Consider the following 17,068-nt stretch of genomic DNA (forward strand, 5'->3'; position numbering starts at 1 on the left):
TATGTTTAGCCTCTAGGAGCATGCTGAGCTTGATGGACTATGAAATAATATGTTATCAACACTTTGGTGTTGGCTCGATTGCTGACAACACTGCCCAGAAATCCGGGTGCCTTCCCTTTGAGAGAAAGCAAAGCGCCTTTTCTGCGGCTTGCAGGGGATGAGGCATGCGCCCTTTGCCGCGTTAGGAGCTGTGACTATATTACCCAGAGTGCTCTGCGCAGAGCGACAGCAGCGCTGATCCAATGAAGGCGCAGGAGCGGGGCAATCCGTGCTTGGTGCGAAAGATAGGGGTGGGACTTCCGGTCTCACTTCGTGGCGGTCATTTTGGCTGGCTTCGGTCTCGTTTACTTGATCTGTAGCTCCCGATCGCTGGGTCCGGTTGGAGGCAACGGGAGGCTGAAAGGTAGAGAGAAAGTGTTGTCCTCACTGCAGAGAAGTGAATCTGAGGCTCGGAGGGGGACCTCACGTCGGGGCTGGGCTGGAAGTGGTGGTGTTGGAGTCCCCACCCTGGTCACCCGTCACTCCCGTCACTGTCCGCCCACAGGCTCAGTTCTCAGAAGCCTCACTGATGGACCTGACACAAGTTGGTGCTGAGACCTTCAGGCCTTCGCCCGAACCACCCCCGCTTTTGAATCCTAAAGCCCCAAATATTGGGAGCCTGTTCAGGTCGCTGAAGCCTAGGCCCGAGCGTCCAGCACCTGCAGGGGTGTGAGAGGGGGCCCTTGTGGGTGATGTCCCCGTTTCTGAAAGTCAGTGTGATGAGGTGCGGGAGTGTTACAAGCAGAGGGATCAGCATGTGCAAAGGTTTGGAGGGGCTACTGGTCCAGGACTGTTGGGGAAACCTGGGCTTCATGTTGTGTCAGTACAGAACTGAGTGTGAAGGGGAGTCACGCCTGGAATGGCAGGTGGAGGAGGTGTACCTAGGTTCTTACGGTGCTTAGAACCATGGAGGCTTGTGAACGAAGGAGGACCATGGTCTGAGTTAGGGTTTTTAAAGTTTCCCCCAAACTGGAAAAGGGGTGATGAGGACAGTGAGTCACAGGAAGTTTGAGTCCTTCTCCAAAGTCACACAGCTGGTAGGAGGCGTTACTGAAGACCAGGGTACAGTAAGCCCAAGGTCACTTGGTTCCAGGGCTAGGCAGGGGTACAAGGGAGGCCTGAGCCCATGGAGCCCTTCCATGGTGGCTTGCTTCTCACAGCTTCCCTCTTCCCACAGGTTCCATGGCCACAGAAGTGCTTAAGGACCCTACACAGGTGAGTGGACTCTCACCAGTCCCAACCTCCTCACACACACATGTTCTCTGGGATTGTGATGCTCTGGGACTCAGACTGCCACTCTCTTAGCCCTTTGGCCTGGGGACTCTTGAGAAACGACAAACCCTAGGCCAGAGTTTATATGAAATAATTCCTATGTCTGGCAGCCACGGGAATGGGGTGTGGTAGTTTATCCCAGGCACAGGTGGCAGCACGTCCAAGTGCTTGAAGGCGAGGCCGAGCTGGGGGTGTTCGGTGTTTCTCTTTCCTTTCTGGCAGTCAGGAGAGGAAGAGTCAGGCCTGGAATGGTAGCCTGAGAAGTTGGATGTTTTCCCGGAGGGATGGGAGCAATGGGATAAGAACAAGGAGGTTATGTGACTCAGGTCTCAGCAGGCTCTCTCTGGCTGCAGAGTGGAGAACAGATTTGAGGGAGTGAGGGAGGAAGCAGGAAGACCAGGGTTGAGGCTACTGCAATTGTCCAGGTGAGTATTGGTGGTGACTGGACAGTGTGGTGGCCGTGGAAGTGGGAGAAGTGGTTGGATTCTGGACCTGTTTTTGTGTATGGCTGAATGGATTTTCTAATGTTGAGGGTGAGAGAGAAAAAGGTAGGAGTCAGGGATTACCCTGAGGTTTTGGAAGGAAGAAAGGAAGGTTGGCAATAATTTTCAGTGGGACTATTTGGAGTTTGGGGTTTTTTTAGCCATGTTAAGAATCTGAGATGTTTCAGAGAATACTGCTTGAAGGCATCAGGTTGGCAGCTGGACATAAATGTCTGAAACTCCAGGGAATGGTTCAGGGTGGAGACATCCAAATGGTGGTGGCTACTCTGTGTATCCAAGAGGAGGTGGAGGGAATTCCCTGGTGGCGCAGTGGTTAAGAATCCGCCTGCCAGACATGGAAGCAACCTAAGTGTCCATCAACAGATGAATGGATAAAGATGTGGCACATATATACAATGGAATGTTACTCAGCCATAAAAAGAAACGAAATTGTGTTATCTGTAGTGAGGTGGATGGACCTAGAGACTGTCATACAGAGTGAAGTAAGTCAGAAAGAGAAAACAAATACAGTATGCTGGCACATATATATGGAATGTTAAAAAAAAAAAAGGTTCTGAGGAACCTAGGGGCAGGACAGGAATAAAGACACAGACGTAGAGAATGGACTTGAGAACACGGGGAGGGGGAAGGGTAAGCTGGGACGAAGTGAGAGAGTGGCATGGACATATATACACTACCAAATGTAAAATAGATAGTTAGTGGGAAGCAGCCGCATAGCACAAGGAGATCAGCTCGGTGCTTTGTGACCACCTAGAGGGGTGGGATAAGGAGGGTGGGAGGGAGACTCAAGAGAGAGGGGATATGGGGATATATGTATATGTATAGCTAATTCACTTTGTTATACAGCAGAAACTAACACACCATTGTAAAGCAATTATACTCCAATAGAGATGTTAAAAAAAAAAAAAAGAATCCGCCTGCCAATGCAGGGGACATGGGTTCAAGCCCTGGTCCGGGAAGATCCCACATGCTGCGGAGTACCTAAGCCCATGCACCACAACTACTGAGCCTGTGCTCTAGAGCCGTTGCTCTGCAACAAAGAGAAGCCACCGCAATGAGAAGCCTGCGCACTGCATCTAAGAGTAGCCCCAGCTCGCCGCAACTAGAAAAAGCCTGCACGCAGCAACGAAAACCCAACACAGCCAAAAATTAATTAATTAAGTAATTTAAAAAAGAGGAGGTGGAGCTGTGGATCACACTTGGGAGGAGGAATCTTCAGGTTATGGGGGTAATGTTATTAGCAGTCCAGGAAAGGGAAGGTGGCGCCCCAGGACTGGGTCTCTTGTTAGAACACCTGGTTAGGGGTGATATGCGTCACAAGCACAGTTGAGGGAGAGAACTGGCCATGAAAGGGGATTTGAGAAGAGGATGGTCTGGCAGGTGGTCCAGACTTCCAAGGATAGAGTAGACCCTGAGATGGATGCAGAGGCCTAGGTATAATTGAGGAAACATGAGGCTGAGGCTGATTCCTATTCACATATCTATGGACTTACCAGGATTTTTGGTGACACTGGAGTGTTTCAGTCAGGCTGGTGGATTAGCTCAGGGGAAAATGTGGTTGTCTGATAGAGTCACTAAGCTGGGGGAGGGGAGCCCTGAGGTTGGTCTCTGAATGAGGGTTAGGTTGAGAAAGGAGGGTTGTGACTAATAAGGGGACAGCAAGTGCAACACGGAAGTGGAAGAGGACCAGTGGGATCTGAAGTCTGCATAGGTTCTGAATGGCCGGGGGCGACACAAGCAATAAACCAGGAAGTGAGGCTTTCATAGCAGGATTCAAGGCTGCCCTGGCAGCAGGAGCCATTGAGGGTCTGGAGTAGTACTGAATCCTGTTTGCATTTGCATAATCTTGATGCCATGAGGGAAGTAACACATGGGGAAGCCAGGGAGAGATTTATGGTCTCCCCATGTGCGTGGGGCAGGGAGGTGGTGGTGGTGGCTGTGGAGTCTGGAGATACGGGAGAGGCACAGTTTAAAGAATGATGTGCATGTGGAGGAGAAGTATGAATTGATGTCGCCAGGGTCCTGGTATTGGGGACTGAAGGATGAAGGTGGACCCAAGTTTGGGCCCCTGTGGTGCTGGGGAGGCACCATCTGGGAGACTTCCTGCATGGCAGGTCCAGATCTTAATGGCATCCATGTGCCCAGCTGCCTAATGTTGCCAAGGGCCAGACACAGTAATTAACGGGGCCATGAGGAGAGAGTAGGCACAAATGGCACCAGGGTCCGACACCTCATCTGAGTTGTGGAGCTGGGGAGAAGTGTGAGTGTGGGCTGGATATGTGGGAGTATGGATTGGGGGTCCTTGAGAGAGAGGCTGTTCATGGTTTCCTCTCTCCTCATCATGGCAGGGCAGTATAACCTTTGAGGACGCGACAGTTTACTTCTCCTGGGAGGAATGGGCTCTCCTTGATGAGACTCAGAAACTCCTATACTGCGATGTGATGCTGGAGAACTTTGCACTTATGGCCTCTGTAGGTAAGACCCTCATACCTGCCCCTATACCTTTTCCTTTTCCCCAGGAACAGATTAGTCTTTCTCACATCAGGACCACAGGCACTGCTTTCTTCCCCAGTTCCCCGGGTAGGTGCTCTGGTTGCTAGGGCTGAGCTGTTTGTACTGTCCTGTCCTTTTCCCACTTAGCCCAATACCTGCTGCCCCAAAGCCTTTCAGGGAAGGAGTCAGGAGTCTTGAAGTTAGCCTTTTGGACCTCACCTTGCTTTCCCTTTCTCTGGCCAGGTGACGCCTCTGCCCTAGGGTCTGCTCCCTTCCCCTAGCTGATGTATCCTTATATCTGCCTATGCTATTAATCGCAGTCACTGACATGGTTGCTACTTTTGTGACCCATGGGCTATTCTTTTTTTTTTAATATTTATTTAATTTATTTATTTGGTTGCACTGGGTCTTAGTTGCAGTAAGTGAGCTCCTTAGTTGCGGCTCGCTGGCTCCTTAGTTGCGGCTCGCTGGCTCCTTAGTTGTGGCATGTGAACTCGTAGTTGAGGCATGCATGTGGAATCTAGTTCCCTGACTAGGGATCGAACCCGGGCCCCCTGCAGTGGGAGCGCAGAGTCTTAACCACTGCACCACCAGGGAAGTCCCCCACGGGCTATTCTTGCAAGATCCTCCTCTGAGGGTTTTTTGGTAATGTTGAGTTTTCTTTCCTATGAGTTGCTCTGGGCCAGTGCTGGCCACTCACCTGTCCAGTCTTCTCCTTAGAACTTGCGTCATCCAGGTACTATGTTCACCTGGGGATAGGGGAAGAGCTATGGGTGCTTCTCAGGGTGGGCATGATTCCAGCTCCACAAAATGGGCTCAGAGGGTCCCTGGCCCCATTGAGTAGCAGGTAAGAGGACGTGACATCAGGGCTGTGTTCACTTCATACCATAACTCTGTTCTGTTTGCATTACTATTTTGGTGCCAGTGGCCACACCTCATTTCTACCTTTCCTTCTTCATTCTTGTCACTTTGCCAACTTGTCATTTCTACACTGACTCTCAGCCCAGGGTGAATCCTCAGTTCTCACAGTGGATTCCACATCTCACCCATTCTTCTCCACTGCTCCATCTCACAGTGTTCTCCACCATTGCACCACACGTATTATGTTGTGAGATGTGCACATATCTTTAAGTGGTCTTTGAACAAGAGCTACTCGGATGCAGTTATGTTTTCCTGGGCCCATATACATCCTTCTGCACAGTACTCCTGTGTCATCAGCAGGCAAGTGCTGAAAACCATTCAGAGTGAGTTGTAGACCTGGCTCTCCTCTTCGTGCTGCACCCCATCCTTTCTCCTTCACTTGGTCCTTCGCTGTATCCTTCATTTCCCCCATGCTGTGACCTTTAGAGGACCATTACTGCACAGCAGCTGCTTCTCAACCTGACTCCAATTCCCTCCTCCTGGCAATAATCCTGTGGACTCACGTACACTCATTCATTAGTGTATCAGATGCACATTTGTGATTGGGGTTGCCCCTTCCCACCAGAGCCAACTGCACTTCACCTGTATTTCTTTGATTTCAGGTTATTGGCATGAAGTGGAAGATGAGGAGGCACGTTCTGAGCAGAGTGCTTCTGTAGAAAGAATGTCACAGGTCAGGACTCCCGAAGCAGGTCCCTTTCCCCAGAAAGCCCACCCCTGTGAGACATGTGTCTCTGTCTTGAAAGACAGTTTGCACTTGGCTGAGGAAAGGGGCACACATCCCAGACAAAAACCATACACTTATGGAGCATGTGGGAAACAATTCTTTTAGTGTAAACCTTCACCAGAAGCAGCACTGTAGAGAAAAACTTTCAGAAGGAATGTGGCAGGGCCTCGTTTGTGAAGAGCTACACATTCCATGTGCCAAGGAATTCCTTCACCTGTAACAAAGTTGGGAAGTGCTTCCTGGTCAGTTTGTGCCTCTTGTAGCACCAGGCCACTTACAACAGAAGAAGCCACACAGCAGCGCTGAGTGTGGGGTGGCTGTTCACAGTAGGAAAAATGATTAGAAATGTGGCAAATGCAGGAAAGCCTTCAACCACAAACACATGCCTGTTTAGCACCAGAGAGTCCACAATGGAAAAAGGACTTATGCTTTCCACAAATGTGGTAAAGTCTTCAGCTTGCAAATACAGACCTGTTCTCACCAGTGAATTCACTGGAGAAAGGCCTTATTAATGCAATGAATATGGGAACTCCTTTAGCCAAAGCTCCAGCCTTATTGAACACCAGAGATTTCACACTGGAGAAAGACCTTCTGAATGCAGTGAGTATGGGAGAGTCTCTAGGAAAGCTTCAGCCTCATTAAATATTGGATAGTTCACGTTAGAGGAAGGCCTTATGAATGTAAAGAATGTGGGGAATTCTTTAGCCAAAGCACCCACTTTATTCAGCACTGGAGATTGCACACTAGAAAAAGGCCTCATGAAATAGAGCAAATGTGTAGAAGCTTTCAGTTCAAGATCTGCTCTGATTTATCACTGAAAGCTTGTCTGAAGAGGAAACTTTAGGCTAAAGGTCTGTCCTTGTTCAGCATGAGAAAATCCACAGTGGAGAAAGATTTTACAAGTGCCATGAATGTGGTAAAGCCTTCAGTCAAAGGTCTTCTCTGATTCAGCACCAAGTATTCAGTCAGATAGGCTTTATGAGTACAGTGAATTAAGAAAATCTTCATCTAAAGGTCTAACCTCGTTCAGCACCAGAAAAGTCCACACTACAGAAAGACCTTGTGAGTATAGTGAGTGTAGGAAAGCCTTCAGTTGATAGTTTGACCTCATTAGGCAGCAGGAAATTCACAGAGAGGAGTCACCATAGACATAAAGGGAATATGCAATCTCCTTGTTCAATATAATGACACTGGAGGAGAACCTTTGTGAGAAAGACATCTGCCTGATGTTGAACCTTTTATAAATGAACATCCAAAGTGAGGAGATTCTCCATAAGTTCCAAGTTTGTGGCAAGCTTTCAGGAGCTGTCTTGCACTTGCTAGCCTGTCCAGGTCCCTTGCCAGATATGTCACTGCAAGTTTCTGTTGTAGAAGCCATCTCACCTTTATACCTGGCAGGTCCCCACAGTGGCCAGTTTCAAGATTCCAACATGATGTCACTGAACATGGAATGAGAAGAGAGGCACAGTAGCTCATCATTATATTTTTCTCCACCATACGGATAGAGTTGCCATAAATAAACCCAAGAACACAGATAACAGTAAAATGACTAGGAAGGATAAGTTTTGAGTATTTAGTACCTTTGGTTTTTTAACAGCTTTATTGGGTATGATTCAGTTAAACTGCACATAGAGTGTACAGTTTGATGTTTTTGATATATGCTTACACTCCTGAAACCAAAATATTTCCTCCTGCTCTTTTAAATCCATTCTTATTAACATAAAATTATTACTACAAGGATATAATCTCCCTTTTGCAATAGGTATTATATATGTATATATAAAACTGGACAGGACTGTTATGACGCTTCATGAACTATTCCCCAGTCTTCCATTATTTATCATTGCATGGCCATTCTTGATTCATCTATCCCCATGCTTATTACTGAGTTATTTATAATCATACACATCATGTCATTTAATTCATAACCTCTTCATGATGTGTTTCCAAAATGTAAGGGCTTTATCACACAAAATAAAAATACTTTAAAATCTTATAAGATACGTTATCAGTACTCAGTTTTCTCAATTGTTTCCAAAATATGTTTGTTTTTTAAGGTGATTCATTGTGATTAGCATCCAAAATGTATCCATATGACTTTTAATAGGTATGTTTCATAAGTCTACTAACCAATAGCTGCCAGTTACCTCCTTTTATTCTTATTTGTTTGTTGAAGTTGCTGGGTCACTTGTCCATTAGAATCGATCTCACTCTAGATTTGGTTTCTTGCACCTTTCTGATTTAGTGTACGTACCCTTCTCCCAACTTTCCTGTAAACTAAATATTGAAGAGATGGATAACTGGGGTCTGCTCCTGGCAGACAGGCGTGTAATGGTAACACTTGGAGATACGCAAATATGACAGATGTGTGATGGTGACACACCTGGAAATGTGGTGTGACAGTGGGTTTTGCTAGCACACTGAAGCACAGTCTAGAAACACACAAATATTTTAGGTACTAAATGTACCAGGTGTGTAGTGATACTGCAGCACAATCTAGAGTCATACATATATATTTGGGGATTGTGTGTGATGGGTTTGTGATATACCTAAATACAACCTTGGAATCCTCCCACATACCCTTGGGACACTGTGTGACAAGTGTTGGGATGTTAACACTCTTCAACACAGCCAGGACCCAGACACATATACAGCATCCATAGAGAAAAGATGTGTGACAGACATGAGACACAGTCAACTGACATGCAAAACACACCAATGATCTGTGAGACAGGATGGAGGTACTGACACACCACAGCAAGTGTGGTGACACAAATACTCTATGGAGACTTGTGAGACAGGCATGTGATAGGGGTGCCCCAATGCCTGGTGTATAGGCCACATGTTGCCATCACACAGTTTTCATGGATTGAGTGTGATGAGACAGGAACCCCCTGGCTTGGAGAGAACAAAACTCCCTCCATCATGATGCACTGATGGGGGTCAGAACAGGGAGCCAGGGTGCACATCTCGGCACAACCTAGAGACTCACCCATATTTGATGATTGGATGTGAGCACAATGGGACACATGGTGGGAAGGGAATAGCTTGAACCAGGTAGCAGAAGCCTTTGCTTTGAAATGCCTGCTGGGAAGGCCTGGAAGTAGCAATCTGACCAGGGCAGTAGGGCAGGGACTTTACAGGTCTTACAGGAAGAGTCAGCCTGCATTCAGCCAGTTTGGGAATCATTGGTCAAAGGTGGTTCTAGGAGAGGTAGGGAATGTTCTTGCGGATTAGCAGTCATTGTTGGGCATTTTGCATTTTACCCAGAGGGGTAGGTATGAGCAATCAGGGCTAAGGTCACATGCAAGAAGGTACATGGAGGTACCCACACATATGAGGGCCACATTGAAAATTCTCAATCCTTCAGGGTCTCTCCCAACATCCACAATATTAACAGTGATAATGAAGTGACAGCTGAATATTGAGACATGGTGGGGGGGGGTACCCTGAACTGGCATTTGAGGGATGACCAACAGGACCTTGGAGATGAATCATTGCATGTGGCAGTGAGAGCAAGGGGTGTATCTGGGTGACACCAGTGGCCCTGTTAGGGATGCCCTGGAGGTGGTGACCCCATCCATGGAAACGGCTTTCAAGTGAGGGTAGAAAGCTTTCGGAAAGGGCCCCTCGTAGAAGAGGGGCTAGGGAGTCCAAGGTAGAGATGTTGCAGTGTGGTTAGTTAATGGTCTGAGGCTCAGCAGATAATCTGTGCAGGAGAGGAATCTGGGAGTCCCAGCCTAAATGGGGGCATGAACAGGTTTTGGGGAAGAGAGGTAAAGGTATTTACAGCTCAGGAGCTGTAAAAATGATATAAAATGTTCAATTAAAAGCAGAGAAGGCAGGAAAAAGAGGGAAATATTAAGAAAAGAACAAGTAGAAAACACTTATGTTATTAATCCAACTATATCAATAATTACTTTAAATGTGAATGACCTAAATATACTAACTGTAGAGATGGAAACTTCAGAGTGGATTAAAAAAAAAAAAAACCCAACCGTGTATTATCTACAAGAAACCCACTTTAAATATAAAGACACTGACAGGTTAAAAGTTAAGGGATAGAGAAATCTGCACCATATTATCACTAATCAAAAGAAAGTAGGAGTAGCTATATTAATATCAGACTTCAAAGCAAGGGAATTTTTCAGGGAGGTATTACATAATGATAAAGAAGTCAGTTCTCTAAGAAGGTATAACAACCCTTAATGTGGATGTTCCTAACAACAGAGCTTCAGAATATGTGAGGTAAAGAACACTTAAACTCAACAGTAAGAAAACAAACAACCCAGTTGAAAAATGGGCAAAAGATCTGAACAAATACCTTACCAAAGAAGATATAGATAGGGCAAACAAGCATATAAAAAGATGTACATCAGATGTCATTAGGGAATTGTAAATTAAGAAATTAATGAGATACCCACACACGTCTATTAGACTGAATAAATTTTTTAAAACCTGATAATACCTAATTCTGGCAAGTATGTAGTGCAATAGGAACTCTCATTCATTGCTACTGGGAATGCAAAATGGTATAGCTATTGTTATGGCTCCCCTGCCCCCACAAATCATGTATTAAAGCCCTAACCCCCAGTGTGACTGTATTGGGAGACAGGGTCTTTAAGGAGCTAATTAAAGTTAAATGAGGACAGAAGGGAAGGGCACTAATCCAATAGGACTGGTGTCTATATTAAAAGAGGAAGAGATACCAGATCTGTCTCTCTCCCTCTCTATGTGTGCACACAGAGGAAGGCCATGTGAGCACAGAACAAGAAGGCAGCCATCTGCAAGCCAGGGAGAGAGCTCTTATAGAAACTGAATTTTCTGACATCTTGATCTTGGAATTCTAGCCCCCAGGGCTGTGAGAAAATAAATTTTTGTTGTTTAAGCCACCCAGTCTGTGGTATTTTGTTATGGTAGCCCAAGCTGACTAATGAAGCCACTTTGCAAGACAGTTTGGCAATTTCTTAAAAAGTTAAACATAGTTTTGCCATATGATCCAGCAGTCATGCTGCTATGTATTTACTCTATTGAGTTGAAAACTTAGGTCCGCACAAAAACTTGCACATGAATGCAGCTTTATTCATAATTTTCCAAAACCAAAAGCAAGTAAGATGTCATTCTATATGTGACTGGACTAAAACAACAACAACGATAACACACACACACAAAATAAAACAAACAAAACAAAACTGTGATACATACATACAATGGAATTCAGTGATTTTTTTTAAATGAGCTGTCAAGTCACAAAAGACATGGAAATACTTGTATTTCTCCATCTGCTTTTTTCACTTAGCATAATAATACCATTCATGTTGTTGCAAATGACAGGATTCCATTCTTTTTTATGGCTGAGTAGTATTCCATTGTGTATATATACATATTCTTTATCCATTCATCCATCGATGGACATTTAGGTTGTTTCTGTATCTTGGCTATTGTACATAGTGCTGCAATGAACATATAGGTGCATATATCTTTTCAAATTAGTATTTTTGTGTTTTTTGGATGAGTACCCAGGAGTGGAATAGCTGGGTCATATGGTAGCTCTATTTTTAAGAGGAATCTCCATACTGTTTTCCATGGTGGCTGCACCAATTTACATTCCCAACAGTGTACTACGGTTCCCTTTCTCCACACCCTCTCCAACATTTGTTATTTCCTATCTTTTCAATGATAACCATTTTAACAGTGTGAGGTGATGTCTCATTGTGGGTTTTTTTTTCTCATTTTGTTTGCCCTACATATACCTTTTTCATTGTGGTTTTGATTTGCATTTTCCATAATTAGTGACGTTGAACATCTTTTCATGTGCCTGAATTGGCCATCTGTATGTCTTTTTAAGAAAAATATTCAGATCCTCTGCCCATTTTCTAAATTGGATTGTTTGGTTTTTTGTTGTTGACTTTTATGAGTTCTTTACGTATTTTGGATATTAACCCCTTATCACTCATATGTGGACTCTAAAAACAAACAAACAAGTGAAATAAAACTCATAGATGCAGAGATCAGATTAGTGTTTAGCAGAGGGGAATGGGGATGGGGAATGGGGAAAAATAAAGGGGGTCAACTGTATGGTAATGGATAGTAGACTTGTGGTGGTGATCACTTTGCAGTTTGTACAGATACTGAATTATAATGCTGTACACCAGAAACTTATTTTTTAAGCAAAGCATCACCTGGAGGGCTTGTTAACACAGAGATTGCTGGGCTCCATTGCCAGAGTCTCTGCTTCAGTAGTCTGTGCTTCACACTTTGAGCATGACTTCTGTAGACCAACTATTTGCATAGATTATTTTCTGCACAGGTGGCAGTGCTAAGTGGATATTGTCTTCTTTGTTTCTATTTCATTTATTTCTGCTCTGATCTTTATGATTTCTTTCCTTCTACTAACTTTGGGTTTTGTTTGTTCTTCTTTCTCTAGTTCCTTTAGGTGTAAGGTTAGGTTGTTTATTTGAGATGTTTGTTGTTTCTTGAAGTAGGATTGTATTGCTATAAACTTCCCTCTTAGAACTGCTTTTGCTGCATCCCATAGGTTTTGGATCGTCGTGTTTTCATTGTCATTTGTCTCTAGGTATTTTTTGATTTCCTCTTTGATTTCTTCAGTGATCTCTTGGTTATTTAGTTACATATTTTTTAACCTCCATGTATTTGTGTTTTTTATGTTCTTTTCCCTGTAATTCATTTCTAATCTCATAGCGTTGTGGTCAGAAAAGATGCTTGATATGATTTCAATTTTCTTAAATTTACTGAGGCTTGATTTGTGTGTGACCCAAGATGTGATATATCCTGGAGAATGTTCCGTGTGCACTTGAGAAGAAAGTGTAATCTGCTGTTTTTGGATGGAATGTCCTATAAATATCAATTAAATCTATCTGGTCTATTGTGTCATTTAAAGCTTGTGTTTCCTTATTAATTTTCTGTTTGGATGATCTGTCCATTGGTGTAAGTGAGGTGTTAAAGTCTCCCACTATTATTGTGTTACTGTCGAGTTCCTCTTTTATAGCTGTTAGCAGTTGCCTTATGTATTGAGGTGCTCCTGTGTTGGGTGCATATATATTTATAATTGTTATATCTTCTTCTTGGATTGATCCCTTGATCATTATGTAGTGTCCTTCCTTGTCTCTTGTAACATTCTTTATTTTAAAGTCTACTTTATCTGATATGAGTATTGCTACTCCAGCTGTCTTTTGATTTCCATTTGCATGGAATATCTTTTTCCATCCCCTCACTTTCAGTCTGTATGTGTCCCTAGGTCTGAAGTGGGTCTCTTGTAGACAGCATATATATGGGTCTTGTTTTTGTATCCATTCAGCAAGCCTGTGTCTTTTGGTTGGAGCATTTAATCCATTCACATTTAAGGTAATTATCGATATGTATGTTCCTATTACCATTTTCTTAATTGTTTTGGGTTTGTTTTTGTAGGTGCTTTTCTTCTCTTGTGTTTCCCACTTAGAGAAGTTCCTTTAGCATTTGTTGTAGAGCTGGTTTGGTGGTGCTGAATTCTCTTAGCTTTTGCTTGTCTGTAAAGCTTTTGATTTCTCCATCGAATCTGAATGAGATCCTTGCCGGGTAGAGTAATCTTGGTTGTAGGTTCTTCCCTTTCATTTCTTTAAATATGTCATGACACTCCCTTCTGACTTGTAGAGTTTCTGCTGAGAAATCAGCTCTTAACCTTATGGGAGTTCCCTTGTATGTTATTTGTCGTTTTTCCCTTGCTGCTTTCAATAATTTGTCTTTGTCTTTAATTTTTGCCAATTTGATTACTATGTGTCTCGGCATGTTTCTCCTTGGGTTTATCCTTTATGGGACTCTCTGCACTTTCTGGACTTGGATGGCTATTTCCTTTCCCATGTTAGGGAAGTTTTTGACTATAATCTCTTCAAATATTTTCTCGGGTCCTTTCTCTCTCTCTTCTCCCTCTGGGACCCCTATAATGTGAATGTTGTTGCGTTTAATGTTGTCCCAGAGGTCTCTTAGGCTGTCTTCATTTATTTTCATTCTTTTTTCTTTACTCTGTCTCACAGCAGTGAATTCCACCATTCTGTCTTCCAGGTCACTTATCCGTTCTTCTGCCTCAGTTACTCTGCTATTGATTCCTTCTAGTGTATTTTTCATTTCAGTTATTGTACTGTTCATCTCTGTTTGTTCTTTAATTCTTCTAGGTCTTTGTCAAACATTTCTTGCATCTTCTCGATCTTTGCCTCCATTCTTTTTCCGAGGTCCTGGATCATCTTCACTATCATTATTCTGAATTCTTTTTCTGGAAGGTTGCCTATCTCCACTTCATTTAGTTGTTTTTCTGGGGTTTTATCTTGTTCCTTCATCTGGTACATAGCCCTCTGCCTTTTCATCTTATCTGTCTTTCTGTGAATGTGGTTTTTGTTCCACAGGCTGCAGGATCGTAGTTCTTCTTGCTTCTGCTCATGCTAAGTGGATATGATGCAGAAATAATGCAACACCAGGACAAAACAAAACAAAATTCAGCTTGCTTTGCTGAAATTTCATGCTATTTAATATCTACTCTCTCTTGGGCTCTCTGTAAAAATCTCTTGATGTTTATATTTGTAACCAACACCAAAATGAGCTTGATGTAAGAATTTATTCCATTGCCCAACATCTCATTTGTGATGACAAAAGATTTTACTTCTTTATGAGATTGAAAGAGAGAAGGAGAGAGAGAGAGAGAGAGAGAGAGATTGGTCTTGTTTGGATGATGAACTGAACAAACCAACAATAAAATGCCATCTTTGATATAATCAGGAAATTTTAAGTACAAACTGAGTATTAAGGAGTCTTTTTACATTTTTTAGGTATGATATTGGCATGGTTATATTTTTTAAATGTTCTTATCTGTGGGAGATGCATACTGAAGTAATTATAGGATTTTCCTTAAACTGCTCCAACCAGGAAAAAAAAGAGGGGACAGATGAAACAAGAGTAGCAAAAATTAGGATAAATGTTGAAACTGAGTGATCTGTATGTGGGGACTTATTAAATTCTTCTTTTTAATGTATATTCTTATTTGCAAATTGCTAAGTGAAAGAAGCTAGTCTGGAAAGGCAACTGTATGATTCTAATTATATGACATTTGATAAAAGGCAAAACTATAGATACAGTAAGATTAGTGGTTGCTAGGGGTTAGAGAGAAGGTTGGAGGGATGAATATATAAAGCACAGGGGATTTTTATGGCTGTGAAATTATTCTCTGATACTGTTATATATTTGTCAAAACCCATAGAACTGTACAATACAAAAAGTGAACCTTAATGTGTGCAAATTAAAATAACAATTTAGGAGATTGAGAGATCCCAGAAAATAATGCATACTGCAACCAGAGAATCTAACTGTATTATGAATGTATGAAACAACCTCACAGAGGGAATGGGGAAAAGGTGCTGACCTAAGTAACTTTGGAAATGAACGGGATCTATAAGACTAAAGGCAAATTGAACTGCAAATATGCACTTTAGTTGATAAAGTTGTCCCTGCAGGAGTACAGGTTAACAATTCTGATAGTGCTATATATCTACCCTGGTATTGAACTATTAAGTTAATGGATGGTGGATGGTAGGAGCCAGGTGTTTCACTGTTGGAGCAGGAATTTACAGATAAGTAAAGAAAGGAGACTAGAATGATCCATGTGGTAGTGGATTAGAGTGGAGGCATCAGTAAGAACTCGTTTAATTTTATATAGATACAGATGGTCTATACAGATACAGATTAGTGTATACACATATTTCTTTGTTTTGTTAGCTGAGAGGGCCTAAAAGCAATGACATCCCAAGTAACAGTGAGCACACCTAGTGCTCAGATCTTGATTCTAATACAATTCTCTAATAAAATGAATCAAGGCTCCTTGGAGAAATGGCTGAGTCTAGGACTGGGTCAATCTAGTAATGCCAGAAAGTAAGGAAATCCTCCAAAAAAACACACAATTATGGGAGTATGTCAAAGAGACACAGGGAACCAACTGAAAGAGCTCCCATTAGCCAAAGATGGAAAAATTTGAGTAACAGTATATATATATGTGTATCTCTGTGTGTGTGTGTGTGTGTATATATATATATGTAATTATACCTCAAAGTATAACAGTATATGAATACATATTGATACAAATAGATTATTGGATAAGTTAATAAATGGGGAATAAAAGACAAATCTCCTGTGCTGAAGAATTCTAAAAAACTTAGTAGATACTCCACACTAAGGGAGAGGGAGTATAACTCCCCACTCCTTAAGTATGGGCAGTGCATAGTGACTTACTTTCTAAGAGTACAGTATGGACAGTGGGGAACCCTGATGAACACTACTTCAGCCAAGTAATCAAAGTGAGCATCAATAGGCAGCCATAAATCATGTTGATAGTATGTACCCTTCCTATGATGTGGTAAAAATGGCATTCTACATCTGTGATCTTCCTCCCCCACAACGATAGGCCCATTAGAAAAGTCCCACAATCATGAAAAAAAAAAACCAACAGTTAAGTTCCAATAGAGGGGCATCCAACAATATACCTGACCAAAACTGTCAAGATCATCAAAAACAAGCAAAGTCTGAGAAACTGTCACAGCCAAGAAGAGCCTGAGGAGGCATAACTAATGCAGTGTGGTATCTTGGATGGGGTTCTAGAACAGAAAAATGACTTTAGATAAATACTAAGGTAGTCAGAATGAACTATGGACTTTAGTTAATAATAATATATCAATACTGGTTCATTAATTGTAACAAATATACCATACTAATGTAAGATGTTAATAATAGGGGAAACTGGGGAGGGAAGTGGTAAATATGGGAATTCTCTATTATCTGCTGACTTTTTCTGTAAATCTGATATGGTTCTAAGAAATATAATTACTAGTAATTACAAAAAAAGAAGAAAGAAACTTCCAAACTCTTACACACATGCACGTACACACACACACACACACACGAGTCCTTACATAAGCCATTCACTCCAATGTTTGCTTTTGCAACATGTTTTCTTTAATTCTCAGAACAACCTAGTGATGTGGTAACTATTACTATATCTATGGGGAAGTTGAGGCTCAAAGAAATGAAGTGCTTGAGGGTGGAATACTCCCAAACTCATTTTACGGGGACATCATCA

General features: G+C 42.6%; 1 protein-coding gene across 4 annotated transcripts in view; it reads left to right on the forward strand.

Moving 5' to 3' along the window:
* The first annotated feature begins 832 nt into the window (after positions 1-832).
* LOC309648819 (zinc finger protein 550-like) overlaps positions 833-17,068 on the forward strand; it is a 29,070-nt gene continuing 12,834 nt past the window's right edge. For 3 of the 4 annotated variants that reach the window (XR_014256819.1, XM_082437915.1, XM_082437917.1), the window contains exons 1-3: positions 833-1,736; positions 4,163-4,289; positions 5,831-5,901. Coding sequence is in view for 3 of the 4 variants with exons in the window: in XM_082437915.1 (XP_082294041.1) it covers positions 4,256-4,289; positions 5,831-5,901 (105 nt within the window). In the remaining variant the exon portion in view is untranslated. The remainder of the gene's footprint in view (positions 1,737-4,162; positions 4,290-5,830; positions 5,902-17,068) is intronic. The other variant, XM_082437916.1, reaches the window with a different exon arrangement.

Source organism: Balaenoptera physalus (assembly GCF_965194825.1).
Source record: "Balaenoptera physalus genome assembly, chromosome: 19".
NCBI classification, from domain to species: Eukaryota; Metazoa; Chordata; class Mammalia; order Artiodactyla; family Balaenopteridae; genus Balaenoptera; species Balaenoptera physalus.